Here is a 24954-nt window from a genome sequence, read left to right as displayed (position 1 = left end):
CATTACCGCACAATAGTACAATACCATCTTGTATGTACTTCTGTATGCATGAAGAAATCTAGAAGGGTCTTTAGAGGAAGGGAGTAAGCTTGGAAAAAAGAGGGTAGACCTCTGGGATCGGGATCGCTTAGCAGGTAGCAAGGTCACTTGCAACATACTTCTTTCAGTACAACACATAAGCACTCCTATTTTTAAATTCTGTATATAGATGTACAGTGAAATTAAAACAATTGACCCAGAGAACACATGCTGGATATTTACTGCTGAATGAGGAATGTAGTTTCCCAACTGCAAGTCACATTTGTTATGTGCTTTCTTTGATTTCAGGTGTTCAGGTGTAGCACTTACCTGGGGAAATGAAATAATGGAGACAAAATTGTGAGCATATAACATGCTGAAGAGTTGACCCCTGCAGGCAGTTAACTAGGGACATTATTGAGGGGTTGCCACCTTGTGGTAAAGCAACTGCTCTGTGTGCTGAAAGTCCCAGCCTGAATCCCTGGCCTATCCAGTTAAAAGGGTCAGGGAACAGGTGATGAGAAAGACCAAAACCCTGGACAGCCACTGCCAGTCAGAGTAGACAAGACTGACCATAATAGAAAAGTGGTCTGATTCAGTATAAGACAGTGTCACGTGCTCATGGAACGAGTCATAAGCATGTCACCAATGTCGCCACTACATGACAGGACATCAGCAAATAACTAACAAGGCGCACAAAGAGTGTAAATCATGACCTGCATTTGCGTGAATTGTTGTTAGAAGCACACGCCGAAGAAGACAGTGCCGACAGAACAGCACGGACTTTTTGCAACAGGCTCGCAAACACCACCTTGCAATCTGATCACAGCTCACAACGTGTCATGCGCTCAGAGGCTGAGTCTGATAGAGGCGCATGTTGAAGACTGTACACCCGAATGTGGGCTCAGAGGTCTACCTACTTCTTCAGAGACCAAGTGTACCCTTGAACGAGTGACGTGCGGGATACAGATTGTGTGTTTCTCGCCGACCTACATTACCACACAAACCCTCTGCTCAAGAGCTTATTACCAGCCGCTGAAGAAACACAATCTGAGCAGTCAAGGCCAGCTTCCCATAATAAAGTACTATTGTCTTATCTTGAAGCAGGGGAAAATAGAACCATTAAGCAGGTGAAGAATTCACCTACGCTGACTTTTGAGTTACAGCCGAGAAGCTACTGTCACTCTGCACTACTGGAAATAGAGTGATTAATTCGTTCTTGATATGGGACTTTGGAAGTGAGATAAGGTTCTGAGCGCCAAATGGCTGCTTGAGATAGTTTGAGTATTATGGCCGGATATTCAGAAATGTCTTGGTTTAAGAAGGATGCACTCAGTGGTTCTGACTAACAGTGGACTATAATCCCTTCCTTGTGGCTGAATTTATTGAAAGCACCAAGGAATAAAAGCAATGGCTTTTCCCACCATCATTTGAAAGCTGGTAAAGCTGATTTACAGTGTCGCATTCCTCCCATTCAAGGTAGATAGGCTTCATTCCAAGATGTGGTTGCCTTTGACTCTTGTGGTTACATTTCTTTATTGCCACATGGTGGTAATCCAATAAACTGTAATGGGTAAATCCGTTCTCAATTCAATTTGGAGTTAGGCTTAACAAACCAAGCTGTCCACCCCAAAACAGTTGGCAAATAGTTTCTTATTTTCTAAGCCTGGGGCCAGAAATCTCCAAAGTGCCACGGGGTTTCCAAAAACTGCTTTCATGTGACTGCAACATCCCCTCCTGCGCTTACTTGGGTGTTGCAAGTGGGCAAGCAATGGTGCCAAGATCTTCCCCACCTCCTCTCTCTCACCTTGCTGTCTTGGATGCTGTTTTGGCAATCCCTGATATCAGGTGATTTGCATACTGTGTTTCCCCAGACTCCTTTTATGGTGCTGAAACAACAGCCCATAGTATTGGGGGGGGGGGTGGCAGGAGGAGATGGAGGGAGGAAGATTCTTCCTTGCATCAATCACCCACTCACCTACCAGAGCTGTAACGGCAACATTCATATCCAGGAGGCTGAGAGAAGGAAGGAGGAAGAAGAGGGTCCCAAGCACTGGCTCTCATATTGAAGGTAAACAGGGCTTTTTTCTGGGAAAAGAGGTGGTGGAACTCAGTGGGTTGCCCTCGGTGAAAATGGTCACATGGCTGGTGGCCCTGCCCCCTGATCTCCAGACAGAGGGGAGTTTAGATTGCCCTCCATGCCGCTCCAGCAGAGCAGAGGGCAATCTAAACTCCCCTCTGTCTGGAGATCAGGGGGCGGGGCCACCAGTCATGTGACCATTTTCAAGAGGTTCCAGAACTCCGTTCCACCATGTTCCTGCTGAAAAAAAGCCCTGATGGTAAACATCAAGAGCTGCCCAAGTTCATATTTCAAGCCTAGAGAACAAAGTTCTTGATTACATCTCTATCAGGAAGTATCATACTTGCACAAACAGTTTGGGTGATCGTGTAAACGGAAAGCAAACATGCAGTCCACATCCTACACGTCACTCATTTGATGGACACATTTGGTAGCCCCCAGAAGCCAATGGTATTGAGGTATACGATGTTCACTATGCACTCCATCAGATTCAGCCTTGGAGAATGTGACATACATGGAGTTGCAAACCAACTTCAGGTTGTTATTACACACAAGGTGATATTTGCGAATGCGCTTGAACAAGTACAAGATATTCTGCCTGGGTTGTCTTCCATCCAGTCTGTACTGTTAATAACAATCCATGCTAATTCCATACATGAATTCTATACTTGCCAGTCTCGTTTGTCATTTTGGTGACTGTATTTTGTCTTGTCACGTGACAAGACTCACAAGTGACTTGGTTATCTACACAGTGACCAAGATTTGTCAAAGTTTTTTTCTTACAAGAAAGACCTTGAAATGAATAAAAACCTGCCCTCAAGCCATAGTTGACTTATGATGATCCCTGGTGGGGTTTTCATGGCAAGAGACTAACAGAGGTGGCTTGCCATTGCCTGCCTCTGCAACCCTAGTCTTTGTTGGAGCTCTCCCATCCAATTATTAACCAAGGCTGACCCTGCTTAGCTTCTGAGATCTGACGATATCCTAGGCTATCTGGGTCAGGGTAAGAAAAACCTTAGTTGGTATCTGTATGGACACTGAGATGCGGAAGGATGGTACTCATCTCAGAACATAGGGTGTTCAGTCACACACACACCAGCTTCTGGTGTGCTCACTAGTTGTGATCAGCAGACCTGAACAATCAACAGACCTGTTTCCCTGTCTTTAAACAGGTTGTATTTTTGTGTGTTCCCCCAGCTTACAAACCAACTGCCCTCTTATGTGCTTCTTGCCACATTCTTTTAAGTGCACAAAACATTAACCCTTCGCAGTTAGTGACTTTTAGTTGTGGGGTCTCTCTCCATGTCCCTGATTAAGAGATGATTAATGGCAAAGGCAAATGGACTGCCTGGATCAGCTGGCACATTCTTGCAGTGCTTCATGGGAGTTGTAGTTTTAAACCCCTGCTGTTTTGTATGTGCCAAACTTTTTAAAACTGGGTTGACTTTTTTTAAAAAGTGTCTCAGGGCTTCATAGCTTGTCTGTCTCACTGTATTGTTGGCTCGTCCTGTCCACATTATCTGGTGATTATGATTATTAATAATAATAATAGAAGCAAGTGAACTATTCAAATTGGAAACAAATTGCACATGCCTATTCTCACACTGCCTTATGTGAGTAGTAGTTCTTTTTTGGTGGGAGGCCTGTTATTCTCCAAGCACCCAAATGACTTTCATCTTTCATCATGAGAAAGAACTGCCCTAGCTGGCTTCTTTTATGTGCTCAGGAAAGTCCCTAGAAGTAGCTACGTACCAACACAGGCTCAAAGCTCTGCCGACACAGTATTTGATTCAAACTTCAAACAAAAACATCCATGCTATCCAGGGTGGGGAATCAACTTGCGTAAACAAACCAGTTGATCAGAACAGGTTCATTGATGGTGTTTGTTTTGTTTTCAGCATCATTTACCCAAAATGGAACCTGGCTATGAGGGCCCAGCATTCCCCTCTGATAATGCTCTTGCCCTTAAACCCACACACAGAGAGCTTCCTTTTGTCTTGGCTGGAGGGGGAAATTGAAGAAACAAACTCCATTGTGACATCTACTTTAAAGACCTATGTCCTCTCAGCCTACGCTACATTGCAGCATAGTTGTGTTGAACTAAGCGATGGGGAAACGGTGTATGCCGCATGGCACTCGTAGGAAGGGTGGGAGAAAATGCTACAGGAGGAGCAGGACTTAGCTTTATTGCTAATTTTATTTCTTTTTAAAAACACACTCATAAAGAGAAATATTGGAGAAAGGCTCGTTTTAAAAATGGTCTATAGAGAAGGAGGAGGAAAGTTATGAGAGGGAAATGTTATGTATTTAAAAGCACCCATCCCAAATAAAACAGAAAACATAGAAATATGAACATTACAATGTATTTAGCTAGTCCTGGAAAATTTGTGGCCCAGCAATAAAAGCTGTATAAAAAGCAAGTGTTTCCTTGCAGTGAAGTATACCCAACTATAAGTGGTGTTTTCCCCTTTTGCAATGCTCATGTTCTCCAGGAGGGGGCAGCATTGCTCATCTGCCAGTCTCTCTCTTTCTGCAAAGGAACTCTTCTCTCCCTTAAGTAACCAGAAGGATTGGTGTAACCCTCAACTGCTCAGAATCCTTCCTCCACCATTATTTTCTACATGCAGCATTAATGCATGGCCAGGGACTTTGGACCTCGGGCATCCAAACTCTCTCCCTGGGTTAATAATAATATCTAGCCTTTCGGTAACTCTTTCAAGTGTCCACAGCACTTCCACATACATTGTGTTGTTGCAGTCCTTACAACAGTCCTAAAGGGGAGATGATTTTATTTCTTTTTAATAAAGAAATAAATTGGGAGGGAGGAGAGAGAATGGAGGCAGGGGGGCTTGCCTAAATCCAGTAAGTGCATAGCAGGAGCAAGATTCAAACCAGTAGCATCCTGATTTGTGGTACAACATGGATTTATTGCATTTTAATCCTACCGTTCTGTTAAGGAGTTTAGGGCAGTTTGGACGTTTTCCCCTTCCTGTGACAAAGGTCACTGGGTGATCAGGGAAGAACAACGGTGTAAGTTGTTTGGGTCCCCATTAGGGAGAAAAGAGGGTATAATAAATAGATACATTTACGGTGCAATCCTAAACAGAGTTACTCCAGTCTAAGCCCATTGATTTCACTGGGCTTAGACTGGAGTAACTCTGTTTAGGATTGCACTGCTATTCCCACAAAAATCTTGTGAGGCAGGTTAGGCTTGAGAGTGCATGACTGGCCCACAGCCACTTAGCCAGTTTCTGGGCTAGGAAGGGATTAGAACTCAGATCTCCCTCATCTTTACTAACATGCTTATCATCACATCCAGGGCTTTTATTCTGGGAAAAGAGGTGGTAGAACTCAGTGGGTTTCCCTCAGAGAAAATGGTCACATGGCTAGTGGCCCCGCCCCTGATCTCCAGACAGAGGGGAGTTTAGATGGCCCTCGGTGCCACTCAGCAGCAATCTCAACTCCCCTCTGTCTGGAGATCAGGGGGCAGGGCCATCAGCCATGTGACCATTTTCAAGAGGTTCTGGAACTCCGTTCCCCTGCGTTCCCCCTGAAAAAAAGCCCTGATCACATCACATGACCCTCAGCGGCTTGTTTACATCCCTGCAGCCATGTATCTGACTGGAAAAGGGACAGGGCCGAGCCTGTTCAGAAGTCACCTGGTGTCAGATGGAAACTCTGCTACACTTTCCCAGACGCATAGGACTGGGTGATTGTTTCCTATCACAAAGTGGAAACACTCTGCACATGCCCAGTTGAAGCCTTAGATATTAGATACATGCTCAGAAGAAGTCTTAGACTTTAAATATTCCTGAAGCCCGAAATGCAGCTTTGGGGATTGACTTCACGGGGTGTTTGCCATCTGAGTCTTCCCTCAGATAATTCCTTAGCCGGAAGAACAATTGATGACCCTGATGTCTAAAGCAAGAAGTGCAGGGCCTCAAACATATCTGGAATGTTTATTTTATTTTACTTCCTTTATACCCCACTTTCCCCCCCAATAGGAATCCAAAGCAGCTTGTACTGTTTCCCCCCATTTTATCATCACAACAACCCTGTGAGGTAGGCTAGGCTGGGTGTGAGTGATGGCCCATGCACCCTCCCCCAGACTTCCATGGCAGAGTGGAGATTTAAACCAGCTTCTTCTCCTAGATGCAAACCATTGTTTATGGTTCCACCACAGCAAAGGCATTCTGTTCATGCTCAGAGGCACCTTGTCATTGTACATCATTTCCAGAGGATCTCTAGAACAGAAAAAGCTTTTGAGGGGCAAAGGCCCCCACTCAGATCACATCCTTAAAATGAGCAAGGGGGTGGGGGAGCTCAGTGGCCACACACAGCACTCCGTTCCTCCCTCCTCTCCCTCCTCCTTGGCCACACTCTCCCGGGAGCCCCGGGGAGGCGGCCTGTGTGTGGTTATTGCTGCTTAGCATTCCATCAGGCACTCGCTTCCCCCTAATCACTGCTAGGAAACCGGTGCCTTTACCGGCAACTTCAGACCTGCCAGGAACAGCTAACAGCCCTGACTGCGCATGATTAGCTCATAAACGCCACCCAGGCCAGGAAAAGGAGCGAGCACCATGCCAGAGTGCCCGTGTTCCCGAGCCAGAGGGCCGAAAGAAGTGAGCGGATGGTGAGGCTGGGCTTGGAAGCCAGAGATCTGTGGAAGGGGGAGTGAGGATTCCTGGGTGGGTCTGTGATCCTCCTTGGATAAAGTGCCTCACTCGGTGGGGCTGGGAGGACTGAATAGTTTTAAATTGCAGAGAGAGACACTCCCCAAATTCTCCACCTTTCCCCTGAATTCATATCATATGCTCTAGCTTCACTGTTCCCAGTTGCACACTCTCTCACACAGGTCATGCACAAACATGGCCAGGCACACAAGGTAAACCCAGACGTTACATGCATAAACATCACCTATCTCACACAGTGAAACTATGCACACATACACCACCTCCGCTTGACACAGACATTGTGCGCCACTTTGAACAGTACATGTAACAAGGCAGGATAAAAAATATTTAAATAAATGAAATGTACACATCGGTTGAGCTCACACTTCAGGGGACTGCTATAAGCTGAAGCAAGATTGCAAATCACCTCAAAGATGCTTTGTAAATGATTTATGATCATTTGTTGCAGACGTGCAATGTAGTTGTATTGCACTTTTGTATGTCCAGACATGTACATCTTTGTGCACACTTAATGTTACATGTCCCAGCACCAGGTGCACTATAAAGCACTCATCTGCATACCATCTTTCCATATGCTCATTCCAGAAGGAAGTATGTAAACAATGTACACTGCCAACAAATGTATACCGACACCACACTGACTCAGCAAGCATGTGATATTTGTGCATTCTTTTCATGGTTCAATTATGTGCAGTACATGAATATACAAAATAAGGTATATGCAAACATGAGACTGTTTAGGCACGAGCACACACCAAGTGCACACACATGTAACCCATTACATGCGCTAAACTATGTATGCATACATGTGCAGCATGTAGATTCAAGGACAAGTGTCACAGAGATAAAGTGGAAGCACATAGATCAATAAATGCATGGATCATTATAATTCACATACTTCTGGTTAGTGCACATGCCAAAGGCTGCATGCATGCACATTCCTACACATATAACGTATGCAGATATATAAAGCTGCATGCATGAACTCACATTATCTGCTCTTCATGTTGGTTCTGAATTGATTATTATATCAATGTAAATTTGTATGGCATTTTGAATTGCTGTTTGGTCACTTGGTGTGAATTCTGAGTTGGGTGAAAAGGACGAGAAATTTGGTAAAAATTGAAAAATAAAATAAAGATAGGTTGCCATTTTCTGCGTACAAAGCCCTCACACACATGCTGTGCACATGAAATTTGGTGCATACAATGCATGTCCTTACACTTGTTAGTATTTATCATATTTCCCTTCCCCTATAGGGATCAGGGCACTTCATATGTGGAGGGAGGGGGGCCTCCCTAATTTTAGCCTCATGCACAACAACCCTGCAAAGAAAGTCAGACTGGGAAAGTGTCACTTGCCCAAAGTCATGGCGTGAGCCTCGTGGTTAGGCAAGGATTTCAGTGCTGCTCTTCTCTACCAAAGGCACACAATGGATCCTCTACTCCACACTCTGCATGTAGTTTGTAGACCTCACAACACTGCAAGTACACAAGGGGTATGTCAGTGCGAAGGCAGGGCAGTGCGGCCGGCCTCAGATGGCAACTGTAGTAGTTTAACATTAATTGTTCCTTGTTGTTCTGTCTGTTGCTCCCATGGGGACACCATTTGAATTTTCCACTTCCGGCACCTAAATGCGTAGGGCTGCATCTGGTACAGAAACATGCACATTTTATATTTGCCTTTTAAATACCTATGTAGAAAAATACATAGACCACATGCACATTGGTTTCATTTTTCACCTGTTCTCCCCAAAGACTTTTAAGTTACCAATACCTCTAATCCCCAAAAAAGTCCTAAAGCATGTCTGTGTGGGTATGTACCCATGAACCACACATGCATTGCACAGAGATGCCTAAACGACATGCACACTAATTCATGTCATTCTGCAACAAACACTGCCTTAGAGACACACAAATCTACACTCATGCACATTGCCTTTGGTGTACATGTGCAAGCACAAAGAGGGAAGGGGGAGGGGAGTTTACCCATTGGCCCGCTTGGAAATATCTTTTTTTTTTTCCTTCTCATTTTTGGCTTGGTCTCCTGGGACGCTCCTTTCTGGCCAGGCTACGAGAGGGTTAATGTATGTTGCAAGCTTTAGAATAGAGGGATCTCCCTGCGAGCCCTGGATCACCTTACCCAACCTCTCTCTTCCCTCTTCTGCGGCAGAGATAGGCGGGGACCGGCTCCTTTCCCCTCCCTCTTACCAACAGTCCCCTCCACACTTCCAGGAATCACCCAGAAAAAAGCAGGGGAGGGAGAGTGGGAGGGGGCCTGTTGGGGTTTACACAGCCACTTCCTGCCAATCAGAGGCCTGCCAGCCACCCCCCAGCGGCCAATGAAAGTTGTGACCATTCATAAAAATAAATACTCTGCCACACTCCACCCCAGCCACACACAGGCACGGCGAAGTCCAGCCTTCTCGCAGCGTGTCAGTTTCACCCTGAAATATACAAGCTCTTTTCTGATCCGAAGCACTTCAAGTCTTACAAACCAATCCCGCCCCCCCAGCCTCGGCACCCACCACCACGCCACCAGCAAGACCCTGAAACTGTATTCCTACTGATTGGTTTTTTCCTTGGTGATTACTGTGCTAACGGGAAAGTGGGTGTTTGCTTTGAAGCGCGCACGCACATTCACACGCACTTCCAGGAAACCAGAGAGAAGCTGCGATTCTTTTGCGAAAGGAAACACCACACCCCTCCCGGCTCCTCTCCTCTCCCCCGCCAAGCAACTTCCACCTTTTTTTGCTCTTTGAGTCCTAATCCGGGAGGTCTCCGGGAAAACAGAATAAACCAAAAACAAGGGAGTGAAATTCATTGGCACAAAGGTGCCCTCGGGGACGTTCCCGCTGCGCGGTGCGTTTGCAGAGGTTCCCCCGGATCCGCGGCTTTTGAGGCATGGGAAAGAGATGCGATCGGGCTGGGAGCTCTTTCGGCAGCGGATCCATTGAAGAGGAACTCGTTTTTTAATCCTGATATCTGTATCTCCCCCGCTCGTGGAGAATACAGGCATCTCTGCTTCCATTGACACCAAAGGTAAGTGTGTGTGTGTACTAATTACTTTGTGTTTTTTTAGTTCAGAGTAGGCGAGAGATTTTAAAAACTGGTAAACTGGGGAAGCCTGTGCGTGTGCGAGGGAGCCTTAAAAGTCCAGTTAGTTTGCTTCTCCCCCCGCCCCCCCCCTCACTCTCATCGCCAGTACAACTCTAGCTAAGTAGCACAGCAGCAGCACTCCTGAGTTGGGTATACTGTTGAGTTTAGCCTCTGAGAGACCAAGGTTCGAATCCTTGGTTGGCTATGACGGGTCAGCCTATTGCAATTCCGTCTCTCTCTCAGCCCACAAAAGGTGGGAAGGGGGAGGAATGGAATGCGATCATAGACTCGTAGGAATGAGAACACAAAAGCCAGTTCTTGGGTGCTTAAATTTTTTATTTTTGAATTTATACAAACTTGAAATCGGGCACAATTTGAGAGCTCAGTTGCAGGTTTCTGAATTTCCTTCAGGCTTTTGAAACTTCTGAGGTTTACCAAAACCTGACTGGGAGGTTTAATACCAACTTTTCCTGACTTCCATATTAAACAATTTTACATAGGCACCCCCTCCCCACCCCGCAACAACCTTCATCCAATGAGGTCCACAGTTGGGAGTGCTGGGGGGGGGGGATGTTTAAAAAAAAAAGATTTTTAATTCATCCAACCTGGTAGAAAATTCCTTCCATACTTCAAATTAGAACCAGAGCAAAATTCTCTTGCTGAACACCCAAGATATTTCTCCCACCCTGTGGACACGGATAATGTTTCTTTGCTCTTTAATCGAATATCAAATTGTTGTTTCTTTAAAAAAAAACAGAAACATACTCAAGACAATGAACAGGCCGCTAAAAATATTAAATATCTATTCAACAACTGCAAATGGAAAAATAGGATCCCACTGATTGAGATAAGAAAGCGAAGTGCTTGTTTAAAGCCTCTCTCAGTTAAATCAGCGGGGCTTAACACTGTTCTCCTCGGGCTGCATCCTGTGGTTCCATCAGAATCACAAGTTTGCCCTGAGCAGAAACATTCTGACGAGCTGCTGTAGAACGAAGTAACTTGGCAGGCCTCCTATGAGAGGAGGGTGGGGCACTGCTACTGGGAAGGTCCCCCCAAACCAAACCACCAAGTCAAAGGATGAGCAGAGCACCAGGCAAGCTCTTAGGCAGGCAGTTGTTATATAGCCATTACAGACGAGTAGTCTCATACAGATAATTCAGCTTCAGGGGGCGGGGTGTGTGTGAAGTGGTTTCTGGAATGAATGATACAATCACATTTGATACAGAGATGAGGAAGAATTCACTTAACCCCAGTTGAGGTGGATTGAAAGGAGGCATGCGAGAGCAGAGACTCATACAGAGATGCAGTGGGGAGTTTCCTTTTTGTGAATGGGCATTTTCTGTTCACTGCCCATAGCTTGAGACACAGAGTTGAAATGACTGCCCCAAGTATTATTTGGAAACAGCTCCCTGTTTGCATTACAAAAGTCAGGCCTTGGGTTTTTTGTTTTGCATTTGCACCCATTTCAGATGTAACACTTTTCAGCTGAAGACTTTTCAGGAACAATCCTATTGGAGAAATATAGAAACACTACCTGGATTCTTCAGAAGGGGTATGGGAACAGGATTCTAGAATCCTGTTGGAGCCAAAGTCCAGTATTTGAACCTATCTAGTGCACTAATATATACATTAATCCTAAAATATTACTTACAAATCACTTTGGGGGGAAAAACCTACTTATATTTTTTCTTCCCCTCACTTTTTTCTTTTCTGTGTTTCTTTTAAGCAATGTCCTTTGCATGTATTCTTCCATAAGAAAGAGTCTCAAAAGCCTTCTGTAGAAGAAAACAAAATTGCATGGGCAAAGGCCAGCTTTTCTTTTTTTACTGTCCCAAGTAACAAAAGAAAATGTTTAATAATACTATTTTTATAAAGAGATTTCAAAGCTAGGTGGTGTACAATGAGTATGTTAAAAAGAACAAACCCTGACTGCGGGTTTATATTCTTAAAAATAGTGAGATTATAAGGAAAATGAGAAGAAGAAAATGGGGAAATGAGATAAGACTCAGGAGAAGGGAGCATTTTGTGGATGTGGTTTAAACATTTGATTGAAGGAGTCTGTCAGGGGGCACAGTGAGATCTAGAGAAAGGGGTAAAAGACAGAAAGTAACCTGAGGCTTAGCCAAAAGGAAAGATGAGAAGGTAAACCAAAGAAAACAGATAAGAATGGGTCAGAGAGGAAAGAAACTGATAAAACTAGTAATTTATGTTGGATCTGATAGGGAAATGGAAACGAGTGAAGGGAGTGTTAACTGAAGAGAAATGTGAGCAGAACGAGATGCAGGAAAAAACCAAATGAGCAGCCGTATTAAGGAGTCAAAGTGAAGTGAAGCAAGAGGCAAAGCAGAAAGAACAATAGAAGTCAAGCCAGGAACGAACAAAAGCTAAACAGTCTAAGCCCGACTGGAGTAACTCTGTTTAGGATTTTACTGCAAATCAGTATATTTAAAGAATGAACTGTGTCCAGTTTTTAAATATGTTTGGAGAGGCTTGAAGAAGTGCTAGATTTTTACACACGGAATTTTGATGAGTGAGAAATTTATTTATCTTTTTAACTTCCTTTATACCCTACCTCTCTCACCAAGTGGGCCCCCAAAGTGGCTTACATCATTCTCCTCTCTTCTACTTTCCCCCTCACAACAACCTTGTGAAGTAGATCAGGCTGAGAATATGTAACTGGCCCATGATCACCCAGCAAGTTTCCATGGCCGAGTGGGGATTTGAACCTGGGCCTCCCAGATCCTAGTCTGTTACTCTAGTCACTACACCACACTGGCTTTTCAGACAGAAATGTCAAATATACCACTCCTGACTTGTGGCCTACAGTAGAACAACCTTGGAGGTTGTCTGCTCTAGGTCACCGTACCCCCTCCCATTTGGTCTCCTCTCAAAGCCCACCTTTTTGGCCCTCCCAAGCGGATGTGATGGCACTCGTCAGAGTAAAGACACAGAGGAGTTAGCCGTGTTAGTCTGTAGTAGCAAAATCAAAAAGAGTCCAGTAGCACCTTTAAGACTAACCAACTTTACTATAGCACAAGCTTTTGAGAATCACAGTTCTCTTCGTCCGATCCAGGATGCATGCATCTGACGAAGAGAACTGTGATTCTCGAAAGCTTATGCTACAATAAAGTTGGTTAGTCTTAAAGGTGCTACTGGACTCTTTTTGATTTTGTCAGAGTAAAGGTGGCGGTTTCTACACCAAAAACCATTTTGTTCATAGAACAATAGTGTGTCAGGGGGAGATTTCTAGCTTCTCCTTGACAAGCACACATTCGATATGCAGAGAGTTTCTGATGCTATTGGGAGGAGGGAGAACTTTCAAATAAACAGGGCCCAAATCTGCCCTTTGAAACAGGCAGCTGCCTGGAATGCTTAACTCTTTAGTGCTTAGCAGAAAGTTGGGGTTGATGCTGTTTTCGAGTGGGTTTTTTTTTTGCTAGCAGGAAGTTATTCCACAGGTGAAGGTGTCCTATAATCATAACTCCCAGTCCAGAAATGGCATCTCCTGTCATATGGCTGCTAAGGGCGTAGAAGGCCTGACAGAAAGAAGATGGGAACTCTAATCTGAGGCCAGGCCTCCCTGGAGTCTTGTATCCTCATGATACAAGAATACATAGCAGTGCAGCCAATCTTTTGCTATTGGAAAAGGTTGGGTAGTATAGGGTGGGAGGGGTGCATATATTGCCACGGGATTGGGAAAAGCCTGCTATTTTTAAAAATGTCATTGACAAACCTAGGGAACCAAAAATAAAATAAAATTTCCAAGCACTGCAATGGATAGTTTTCCTGTCTAAAGTTAAATATGATGCTCACCCCACTCCCAGTACACTGTTACAAAAAGGGCTTCGCTTCCCCACGCTGTAGAAACTCTCAGGAGTGTCCTTTTACAGGCTCTGTTTCCTTGTAATGATAGGGCACTAAAGAGACTCACAATTGGCTGTGTAGCCTTTGTTTACTTTCACATATACAAGGAGAGCATGGGGGGGGGGGAAGCAGTAACCCCAGCAGCCCACTACCAAGTTTGCATCTGATCCTGGCAGCTAACGGTCTTCCTTCCTCCCCAGCTCTGATGGGTGTAACATTCCAATAGTTGGAAAGATACCTCCATTAAAGACCCAAATCTTTTTGATCTGTCACCAGAGGCCAGTTTATGCAAAACTGTTCTCAATGATCCAGAAAGCCATACATGTCAGGTCAGGCCCTTTACGAAATGTCTGCCTGGGCAAGCAGGTGTGGAGGGGTGCTGATTCCCTGCTCCCACTGCAGACCTCCAGTTCCCCCCAAAGCTATTCCTAAGGCCCCCCCCCCCCCAATCTGCCAGGAGCAGCATTTCAGGGGACATTTTATATTGCCCTTCATCCAAGGAGCTCAGTGCAGCATTGATAGTTCTTCTTCCCCCGCCGTATCCTTATAACAATCCTAGGAGGTAAGTTATGTTGAGAAACTGCTGTAATTGGACTAAGATTGCCTGGGCCGAATCCACACTTCCCTACCTTCCAGTTTTCCTGCGCATTTATTGCGCTGGATTCTATCCCACAATGTCCCAGGCTGTGTTCACATTCCCTTTCTTACCGAGTCAGCGTTGTGTTGTGTTTCGTTCACATCCCTGGGAGAAAAGCAAGATAAGGGGCAGGTCTAGATCCGCCGTCACCGATGACGACATGACTTTTAAAAAAATTTAATTGGAGATTTCTGCTATATCGATTTTCTCTTGTATTGCAAATGCGTTTGATTCATAGACAACTGAGACTGAAGTAGCATTTTCTGTTGGTCAGAGAGCCCCAGGAGAGCACAATGGGTCACTGAAAAAGTTTGCGGACATTGCGGACATTTGATGCCTCCACGGGCTTTTTACAATGCCACTTCTCAAACTGGTTGGGAATCAAAATGGGATTGCACAATAGCGCTAGGAAAGCACCCTTAAAAAATAATAATGAACTGCGGGCATGCCTGGGACAGAGTTGGGACCATAAGAATTGCTTGGCAAAGAGGGAAAGGCAAGAAACAAGAAAGTTGGGGTGGTTAAGAAGGGGTGGTCTCTTTGTGAACTGCTTCTACTTGTTCACATCCATGGTGAGAACTGCGCAAGAGAAGCGTTGGAAAGCATGACAAACTTGTCTGAGGCGCAGCGCAACAGATGCGAAAGAATGGCGGGATTGAGGTGAGAGTATGTGAACAGCCCTCTGAGAAGCGCATAAATGGCGGGAAAATAGCGGCAAACTTGAGCCGTGTGGATTCGGCCCTGGACTGCTTTAAGGCAAGCATGTGGATTCGAACCCAAGTTTTCCAGATCCCAGCTTGACACTCTAACCATTCCACCAGACTGACTCTTGGAGTATGTAGAGTGCCATATGGTAGAAAGGCAGCGAATAAACATTTTAAAGAAAATAATAACAACGAATGGATTACCTTTCTGCCAGTACCAAGTCACCACTACCCACAGGCATTCGGGACGTTGAAAAGAGGGTTCTGCATAAAAGGGTATAAGCTTTCTTGCAAACAGGAGGCAAATTAAAACATGGTCTTGTCCAGTCACAAGCGGATGGAAGATGTTTGCGGTCCTTTGGTGGATGACTTGAAGCCCAAAGTAGCCCAGGAAAAAAAGGGGGGATATATTCCCCCCCCCACCTCTCTGTCTTGTCATGGAAGACTGACTGGGCACGCTTTGCCTTTGAAGGTTTCAGAAAAAAACAAAACTTTTTTTTGTTCCTGTCCCTGATCAGTCACAGCCCCTATTTCACCTTTGCTGGAGACATTGGAACTGTCCTTTTTTTTCCTTTCTTAATATGCACAATACCAAAGTTCTCCAACCAGAAGGCGAAAGATGGGGCTGGGGGGGGGCTGTCTCTGGTTCCTACCTAGATATTTAAAACCGTGGAATGTGCTTGGGTTGCAGGCACTGGAAGTCAGCTCACAACGAAGACCAGGGGTGCTATGCAGAGGGAGGCAATGGCAAACCACCTCTGTTAGTCTTTTGACTTGAAAACACCAGCAGGGAGTTGCTGTAAGTCATCTATGACTTGAGGGCACTTTCCACCACCCCAATAGCTCATCTGATCCTCTACATTATAGGAAGTAGGTTGGATCCTACCAGCCTGTTTCTGTTTTGACCACCAGGGTAATGCCTGCGTGGACAAGAGTCACGTGGGATGGGACTGGGTGGCCAACTGCCAGGTGGGGCCTGTTGCTCTCCTGGAATTTGAACTGATAGCCTGACTACAGAGATCAGCCCCCCTGGTATATCATATGTTCTACATGAAATCCTTCCCAGGCTCTCCTCACCACAGGGACCCCCCCCCCCCCAAATCTCCAGAAATTTCCCAGGCTGGAGGTGGGAATCCTAGATGGAGGCTATAATGAAGAGAGGAACTGCATAAGATAGAGCAGAAATGCTGATCGGATCCAGCCCAATATAAATTCTGAACCACTTAAGAGCTTCTTGCAAAGCTGGGCTTCAGAGATCTCCAGAGCGGGTACACAGTAGGAAGGAAGCAGGTCTTCACTGGGAATTCCCCAGCGGAGGTGTGAATCTTTCTAGAGAGACAGGAGCTGTGGGTAGAGAAGTTCCTTCTTGATGCTGCTACCCTCCTAAACCTTCATTACATAATACCCTTTCTGGACCAGGATACGTAAAAAGGAGCTGCTGCCTCCTTCCCCTCTCCTTATTTAGTCATTACAACTATGAATATTCTTTGTAATTGTATTTGCGCAAACACACCATTTCCTATCAGAGACTGAAATCCGCATCCTGAGAATGACCTCTTCCTTGTTTACATTTATGATCCTTATGGAAGCGTGGGCATAGCCAAAATCAAAGGAGGGATGGATGGCGCGGGCCTTGAATGGCAGACTTACAATTCTAGGGCTTATTTCCTTCCTTCTTTGAACTCTCTGATTGTTCCAACTTTGGCTTTGTTTTGGTGGCTTTTGCCTTCCTTAGAGTTCCTTCCACATCTTTACTGGCACAGCTCTGCAAAGAGCTGACCTAGCTAAAAGCAAAGCAAAATATTGCACAATATTACTCAGGCCCTTTGCATGGAGCGGGAGGGACTTTTCTTTCCTTGACAAGGTCAGAGGAGCTAGAAGACAATAAAACGTACAGTATCTGTGTGGATCATTCAAATAAGGACTCTTCTACGGAGCAACTTTTCAAACAAACATTGCTGAATATGAGCTGTTGAGACATATGCTTTTGCAACCAGATCATCCAAGAGATGCTGAAGTTTAGGACAACATGGAGCATTTTATATATTTGGGGTTTTAGATAAAATATCTGCAGATGTGCAAATATTAAAACATACAGAATTTTCTTGGCTCAGGAGGGGGTAGGGTACTCTGAACGTCAGGGCTGGGTTATCCATAAGGCTGAAGCCCAGGGGCCCCGCAGGGACTAAGGGCCTGTCAATCTTTTTTTTTGCTGAGGTACTGTTACCTGCATCCTAGAGCTCCAATGGTTAAAGGCATTTTGCACTCTGCACTGTAGCAATATGTTTACATATATATTTATCCATATATACTCTCGTAAGTATACTATATATATATTTATATACATTAATGCCATATTGCTTACCGGTTCCTTTTTTGTCCCAATCTCTATTCCAATATTCAGGCTAAATAAAAGGCAGAAGCATGTGCTCGAATGTTCCCACAGGCTGTTCGGACCAGCCCAAACCCTTGACTATAGGGCTCTGTACTGTGGTCTAGAACTTACCGTACTGGAGTCAGGCTGTCAGCTGTAGTGTGATGAGAGATGGAAGTGCCGGAGGGGGCCTGAAATACCTGAAAGACTAGGGGCCCAGCCATGGGTTAATATGGCCCTGCTGAATGTGGGGGAGAAACTTACATCTCCCTTCTGGAATTCACAAGCTAGTAAGGATGGGTGGTGCCCCTGGGCACATCTGTGTTTGTGTGAACTGTCTCTGGTTTTCTTCTTAGATGCCCCTGCGGTAATTGATCGAGATTCCTTTCAGCCAGCTGGAGGCGCAATGGTCCCCCTGTGCTGGTGCTGCCCGACGGCACCTGCACCAGCCGCAGCAGCCATGAGTGGCACGGCCGCACCATCCTACCACTTCAAGAGTTTCTGCGGAGAGTTTGAACGGGTGGAAAGTGCCCTGGAACGCCTTGAGGCCAGCGGGTTCTACTGGGGTAGCCTGTCAGGGACTGAAGCTAAGCGCCTGTTGACCTCCCAGCCGCCTGGCGTCTTTCTGGTGCGAGATTCCTCCGACCACCACCACCTGTTCACCCTCAGCGTCCGCACCACCACGGGCATTACCAACCTGCGCATCCAGCAGCAGGGCTCAGCTTTCCACCTCGAGGCTCTGCCAGGTGCAGGTCATCCCCCAGCTTTTAGGTGCGTGGTTCAGTTAGTTGAGCATTACCTGTGCCTGGGGAGAGTAGAAGGGGGCCCCTGCTATATGGAGAGGGAGGGGCAGCCTCCCGTGCCCTTGGCGCTCACACATCCGCTCCGCTGCAAGGTGCCCACTTTGCAAGAGCTGTGCCGCCGGGCAGTGCGAGGCAGCGTGCGGGGCAGAGGGGACACCAGGGCTCAGCTGCAGGGCCTGCCAGTGCCTCAGGGACTATTGAATTCGTTGTGCAGTTAAGAGACAGGAGGACAGCCATTCTTTCAACACCTGAAACAAGCACCAGGTGTTTTCTTTCAAACATTCCTTGTACAGTACGTGAACGGGACTGGCTGCAAGTGAGCAGGGTTGCACAGGGGGTGCCCGTCATTATCTTCATGGAATAAACCGACTGGCATGAAGCCAGCCATTTATTATCCTAAAAAATTAGCCCTTATCTCATTCCAGTATCACTATAGAGCCTGAACACCAGAAGGGGAGGCAGTTAAAAGGATCTGAAGAGGGGGGAATTTCATCTGCCTAAAGTCCGGTCCTTTTTCTTCGGCACACCCAGGTTAAACCAACCAGGGCCCTCATCAGAAAAGGACTGGCAGAAAGTAAAGAACAAGCGTTTGCAACCCAGGGTACATCTCCTTTTTAATTACTCAATTCATGACATGCATGTACAAAATACACCCTCTCTGCTCAAACGTGAGATGTGGAGGTCTCGAGTCACAGTCAAAGTCCGAGTGGTGTACATGCACGTATTGATCCTTGTTAGTTTTAATTTTTAAAACCAACTGGGCTCAAGCCTAGCTGGAAGCCACACTTTCCACTTCGGAAGCCAAGTACTGAAAGGCCGGCCAGAACAGCAATCAGTCTGCAAGCATGCAGAAGAGGGCCAGTCCAGCACAGCTGCACCCCAAACATGCTTTCCAGTACTGAGCCAAACTGCAGTTGCATCTTTATTTTTGGATACCTCCGTTTTTTTCTTTTCCCTTCCAGTTACTGGCCTCAACGGAGGTCATTTGTTTAAGTTGACAGGGGCCAAGACTGCTGACTCAGGAAGCCAGCTATGAGGGGGGCGGTGGGAGAAGATCTTTGAGGCAAAACCCCTGCAGACTCAGCTAGTTTGTGCTGCATCCGACTTTTTTTTTTTGCATTTAGTGGTTTGACCTGAACAAAGGCATGTAGTAGAGATGGGGCAGGACGGAATCGAAAAAGTGGTAAGAATTTCCCAGTACATGCATAGGAAAGAGCCCTCCCCTTTGCCCATGTTGTGCATCTCTGACTGGGTCAGGATGCCCCCCCCCACAGGATTGTCTCCTGCCCCACGTGATATGAAGTGCCATCAAGTCATAGCTGACTTACAGCACCCCCTGGTGGTTTACATGGCAACAGACTAACAGGTGATTTGCCATTGCCTGCTCCTGCAACCCTTAGGTCTCCCATACCCATTACTAACCAAGGCCGCCCCTGCTTAGCTTCTGAGGGCTGACAAGGTCAGGCTCACCCGGGCTATCTAGGTCAGGGCCCTGCCTCATTTATCAGTGTAAATGAATACTAGGCACAATTAGAAACAGCCTCCCCAATTAGTACTCACATTGCACCTCAGCACTTCAGTCAAAATTGTGCCGAATTGCCCTGCACGCTCACGGTTCCCTCATGAAGTTCCATGTCCCTTGCCATTTCTCTCAGGTTGAAGATACGAGATTGTTTTTTTGTTTGTTTTGCTGGTCGGCCAGATGCCTTACTGGAAATGCCTTGTTTGCGCTCTTGCCGATCCCTCTCTAGAGCTAGGTGACCCAGGGCTTTAAGTGGCTCCGATAAAAACAGGAAGGTCGATTTCCCTTCAACTCTCACTTCCAGTAAAATACACACACGGCTTCTTGAAAGCAACAAGCTCTTCTGAGGCAAAAACACAGCCAGTATGCAGAGAACTCCAGAGACTCCAACCCCCCCTCCCTCCTTTCCTACCCCACAGCAGAAGGTGGGCAAGAGCCCAACCCCCTTCATATTTTGCTTTTTCACAAACAGCATCTGGGGAGCTGGTATGTGTATTCAATTCCAGTAATCCCATTTGGGATTTCACATTTTTAAAAACGGGAACATGGTATAGCATCCAGAGACTCAACAGCTCATGAGGGAATTGGGAATGGCCTCTCCCATTCGTTTTGTCTTGGCAAGTCTAACAAAAAGTGAGGGCAATAGACAGGAAAACCAAAAATCTTCCCTCTGGAAGTGTTGCAAAATGTGACATCCTTCCCCCCACCGAGTCAACGCTTTCCTAGGTGAGAGAATGTGGGTGCCAACAATCTCCCTTTACACTAGCAGACTTTTAAAGTACCACCTATACCTCTGGCTCCAAACGGAAGTCTGTGATATATGCAGTGGCCTTTCACAGCTTAGCCTTCACTTGCCAGTTTCCTTCACTGCCAACCCCACACATCAGTTCTTAGCCTCTACCCTTCCCCTGCATTCTCCAAGGAAATCCTCAGCTGTGACAAGCACCCCTTCCATAGACTGCTGAGCTCATCAGAGCCAATCCACGCAGCTCCTTATCCAAGCAGAACAGGCCACATGAGACAACTTGCACACAGCTCCACATTTTTCAGCGTTCCCTCAACACCGTAATGACTGGAATTCTTTCCCACAAATATTTTTATTGTGTAATTATACAGTAAGGCAGGCATGGTTCCCCCACGCTCCACAGCTTAATCTTCCTCCTCGTCATCCCCACCGCCAGCACCGCCCTGGCCCTTCTTGGCATTCTTCCTCTTGACACGACCTGGACGGCCACCGCCGTAGGGTGAACGGAGTGAGAAATCGATATGCTTTTGAGAATCCAAGCGGACAATGAAAGAAGGGATGTTCACCACCTGCTTCCTTACACTGAAGGGAGAGAAAGGCACAGAAGGGGAATCAGGCACCTCTTGCGCATTTGCTTTCTGTTGCCGAGAATATCCAGCTAACCCCACCCACAAGGATCTACGCTTACTGCCCTGATTCTGACTGGAAGGAAGGGAGCATTAAATGCCCTCCAGCTGCTCAGCAACACTATCCAATTTTTTGCTATTGAGACTGCCAATATAAAGCCAACCCTGATTGTCTTTATTTCCAATTAGCCCTCGGAGAGCTAAATCACAACTGACCTTTGTATATTCAAAGAAACAAGAGCTGCTGCTCATCCTTCAGTGTAATGTGACTGGTGCTCGGGGCTTTTTTGCAATTGGCATCTCTTTACACTACTTAACACTTTCTGTGTTCCATCTGAAGTGTTGCGATTCACAGATAGGGGTAACTTTTCCATTACACCCCACAGTGTCTTTTCCTGTTTCCATCTTGCATAATGGGGAACTAATTTGTGACATTTTGAATGGTCCCAACAGAAGCATTACAGTTACTTGTGTGTTTTGACTTCTTACAAGGCACCAAATGCTAGTCAGTGTCCCCAGCATTTAACACTTCAACACCAGAGATCAAAACCTGCCTTCAATGCTCTGCATTCAGCAGACTACCCACTTGCCAGAATGCAAGCATTCTGTGATGCAAAGGACAACAGATGGCTCGTTGTTACCTCTACTGCCTGCATGCCCAGAGCTTCGCAAGGTGTACGGCTGAGCCGCAGTGAGCCTTGCCGAAAATCTTTGTTTTTTGCACAGACTCATCAGGCAAGTTAGTGGGCTATTAGCTATCCAGGATCCCGACCAAGAGAGGAGCTTGCTGGAACTAAAAGGCACACAGCTGGGCCAATGCCATAGCCATTCGTGCACAAGCTACATTCAAAAAGAGACCAAAGGCAAAGCTTCAGGGGATGTCCTTTTCCTGTGACCCACAACACATCAAAGAGCTCACGGCCCCATCCTGCTTAAGTCACAAGTACTTCCCTATACCTAACACATACACCTCAGGGGCATACCGGATGTGTCTTTGGCGGATGAGCACCCGGGCATGATGAATGGATTTGGCTAGGCCCAGCTTGAAGACTTGGGTTTGCAAACGCCGTTCCAGAAAATCCTCAATTTTCAGACCCAGGATGTAATCCAGCTTCATCTTGCCCTCATCCAGCACCCCAATTCTGACGAGACGGCGTAGCAAAGCATTACCTAGACAGAGAAGGACATCTAAGCAAACTGAATTTAGCTCTCCAAACTAAGCAAACCCACAAACTCATGTACCCATTTGTTCATTCTGAAATACCACCTAAGGAAGTGCTTTCAGGAGGAGCTAAACACAAGTTTTGGAAAGCAACAGTCATGTGCCACCATCAATACCATTTGGTGTATCTGAGAATGGACAATGGACATTCAAATCCCACCTCAGCCTCACACGCTATGGTGGCCTCTGGCATGCCAACTTGCTCTCTGCACTCATTTCCCAACTGCAAGACAGAAACAGCCTTCAAGAAAATTCTTATGAGAGGAAAAAAGATGTCACAAATATAATCTTTCGAGAATCACACTTCTCTTCGTCAGAACTGTGATTCACGAAAGCTTATGCTACAATAAAGTTGGTTAGCCTTAAAGGTGCTACTGGACTCTTTTTGATTTTGCTACTACAGACTAACACGGCTAACTCCTCTGCATCTACAAATATAATCAGCACAGAAAAAAATTACTGAAATAATTAAACATGAGCTTGAAGAGACGGTCAGGCACCCTGAGAAAGATCATCAAGAGACCTGTCCATTATACAGATAGGGAATTATCAGATCCATAAAGGAAGGGAATTGCAAGTCCAGACCTCTGGAAGACTTAACTAGAGATATAACTGTACAAGACTCATTCAGACACCTTGGCCTCCTGATGTACCCCCTACCCTCAAAGAGGCGCCTCTGATCCTTCTCATCCAGGGTGAGCAGCTCTCGCGCAGCTTTGCGGATCTTGGCCAAGGTGAACTTCACTCGCCACACTTCACGCTTGTTCCGCAGCCCATATTCACCTTAGGGGAAAAATAAAAAGGATTTAAGAACTGCTTTTAAACAGGAGTTTGCCTGGTTAAAATAGCGATCCCGTTCCTTAAAAAACTCACCAATGAGCTTCAGCTCCTGGTCCAATCGTGATTTCTCAAAGGGTCGCCTGGGGGTGACATACGTCTTCCGACACACCCAACTCCGTGCAACAGGCATTCTGGCCTAAAAAGATGGAGACCAGGCCTGCAGAATGATCATAGGCAGGTAAAATAACCTAAAGAGGTGGTTAGGTGGAACAGTTACAGATATGAAATCAAATGATAATGAGTACTGCAAAATCTGGCTTGCTAGTCTTATCTTTTAAAAGAAAATTTCCCAGTCTCTCATTCGCATATAGGCAAGATATTTATGGTTGTCAAACAGCAATAGTATAGTACCGAAAAATGAGGAAACTTCACTAACCTCAAGGCCGCCCCCCCCCCCGCAAGTCAGAATAAGGAAATACTTTCCATATGTGGTTTTAGAAGTCATAGAGAAGATGAGTTATTAAAAAAACGCTGGGAGGAGCCCCTTCTACAAAACAATTGGACAGGCTTAATGGCTCATGGCGGGGGGGGGGGGGAGCTAATGCAAGCAGAATAAAAAGCACACTGGACACAGACTACACTGCCTTTTCTACATTTTTTTTAAAAAAATCATGTTGAAGAAATCTGGTAACAAAGTTGTTTGACACTTTCAATGAAATCCTAAACAAAGTTACTCCACTCTAAGTCCACTGATTTCAATATGCCTAGACCAGAGTAACTCTGCTTAGGATTTTACTGTTAGGGTTGGATCCTATCAGCTTTTTTTGCAAGAGGTGAAGGGGCTATAAACGTAATCACGGGGTCTGCAATGACCAAAGCCGAGAAGGGGAAATCAGTCGGGATCGAGCAGGAATCTAATAGGATCAAGCCTTTGTCCTTTTATTACAAAACAATGCAATGAGAGGAATGGGTATGCCTGTTTCAAAGCAAAACATGCCCACAGCATTTCCACATAAGTCTATGCTACTCTTACAGCGCAAACCACTGAGAAGGCACAGGCCACAAAGGCCACGCGAGGGACTTTGACAGCCTGCGCACGCGCGGACGTCTAAGGTCTGGGTCCCGCGCATGCGCATAAAAGCAAGGCTCGACCAGCATGAGCCGAAGGCTCCGAAGCGTGTGTTTGTTCGCCGGTAAGGCGACCGCTCAACCGCGCCTCAAAGAGTCGTTAGCCTGTTAAGCAAACCCACATGTACTCTTCCACACTCGCTCCCTCAGGCCCACTCCCCACGCGGACCAGAAACAGATTCCTACCTCGCAACAAGACCAGAGATGGCGGCTGAAAAGAAAGGTGCTGCCTGCGAAGCCTGCTTATATAGAATCGTCAGAAACCCCGCCTTTCCATTTCCAGCAGCCAATAGAAAAGCGACGCTTTGCCCACTGGCCTATTGGCTGCGGGCTCCTTTCACACAGGAACAGCCAATCGGCGTTTGCTCCAGCGGCAGTAGAGAAGAGGGGCCAGAGAGGAGGCGTGAAGGTGCGGATTGTAGCCTTAAGGATGTGGCTATGCTGTGAGCGGGGAGCAGTCTGTGGAGTTATTAGGCGACACGCCCTTTGTGAAAGTTACTCTCGTCTGTGATTTGGATCTAGCGAGAAGGCGGAGGAACTCCTGGTTTGGGAGCAGCTGCCTCTCCCGTTCGTTAAAGCGGTTACCTGAAAAACGAGAGTTGTCCCCTGCCAAATTGCCCTGTCCTAGTGGAAAAGCGTGGAGTCGCGATACTTCCGGC

At 46.1% G+C, this 24954-nt stretch overlaps 2 protein-coding genes across 4 annotated transcripts; one reads left to right on the top strand and one right to left on the bottom strand.

Moving 5' to 3' along the window:
* Positions 1–9228: 9228 nt before the first annotated feature.
* On the top strand, positions 9229–18657 carry LOC129340151 (suppressor of cytokine signaling 3-like). The gene is made up of 2 exons (XM_054994755.1): positions 9229–9833; positions 17826–18657. Exon 2 carries the CDS (start codon positions 17876–17878, stop codon positions 18488–18490), a length of 615 nt encoding a protein of 204 aa, XP_054850730.1. The 5' UTR covers positions 9229–9833; positions 17826–17875; the 3' UTR covers positions 18491–18657.
* A 2215-nt stretch (positions 18658–20872) lies between these two features.
* Positions 20873–24587, bottom strand: RPS9 (ribosomal protein S9). 3 transcript variants are annotated; one of them, XM_054995340.1, is made up of 5 exons: positions 24482–24587; positions 23261–23384; positions 23048–23170; positions 22149–22335; positions 20873–21121 (listed from the first exon to the last, which is right to left on the bottom strand). In XM_054995340.1, exons 2-5 carry the CDS (start codon positions 23355–23357, stop codon positions 20944–20946), a joined length of 585 nt encoding a protein of 194 aa, XP_054851315.1. In that variant the 5' UTR covers positions 23358–23384; positions 24482–24587; the 3' UTR covers positions 20873–20943. The 3 variants fall into 3 exon arrangements, with proteins under 3 accessions (XP_054851315.1, XP_054851316.1, XP_054851317.1); XM_054995341.1 differs by having other exon boundaries at positions 23261–23415; positions 24482–24550; XM_054995342.1 differs by having other exon boundaries at positions 23261–23363; positions 24482–24545.
* Positions 24588–24954: the final 367 nt, after the last annotated feature.

This window comes from Eublepharis macularius, chromosome 12, assembly GCF_028583425.1.
Source record: "Eublepharis macularius isolate TG4126 chromosome 12, MPM_Emac_v1.0, whole genome shotgun sequence".
Taxonomy (NCBI): Eukaryota; Metazoa; Chordata; class Lepidosauria; order Squamata; family Eublepharidae; genus Eublepharis; species Eublepharis macularius.
The sequence above is the reverse complement of the archived record's forward strand: the minus strand, read 5'-3'. Positions and strand labels throughout refer to the sequence as shown.

Bases quoted from the DNA above. Each gene is read 5' to 3' on its own strand.
- LOC129340151 (XM_054994755.1), top strand. From the start codon at position 17,876: ATGGTCCCCCTGTGCTGGTGCTGCCCGACGGCACCTGCACCAGCCGCA.
- RPS9 (XM_054995340.1), bottom strand. From the start codon at position 23,357: ATGCCTGTTGCACGGAGTTGGGTGTGTCGGAAGACGTATGTCACCCCC. The intron at 22,336-23,047 runs GTAGGGGGTACA...TTCTCTGTCTAG, and splicing joins TCAGAGGCGCCTCTTTGAGG to GTAATGCTTTGCTACGCCGT. The intron at 21,122-22,148 runs GTATGCCCCTGA...CTCTCCCTTCAG, and splicing joins ATCCGCCAAAGACACATCCG to TGTAAGGAAGCAGGTGGTGA.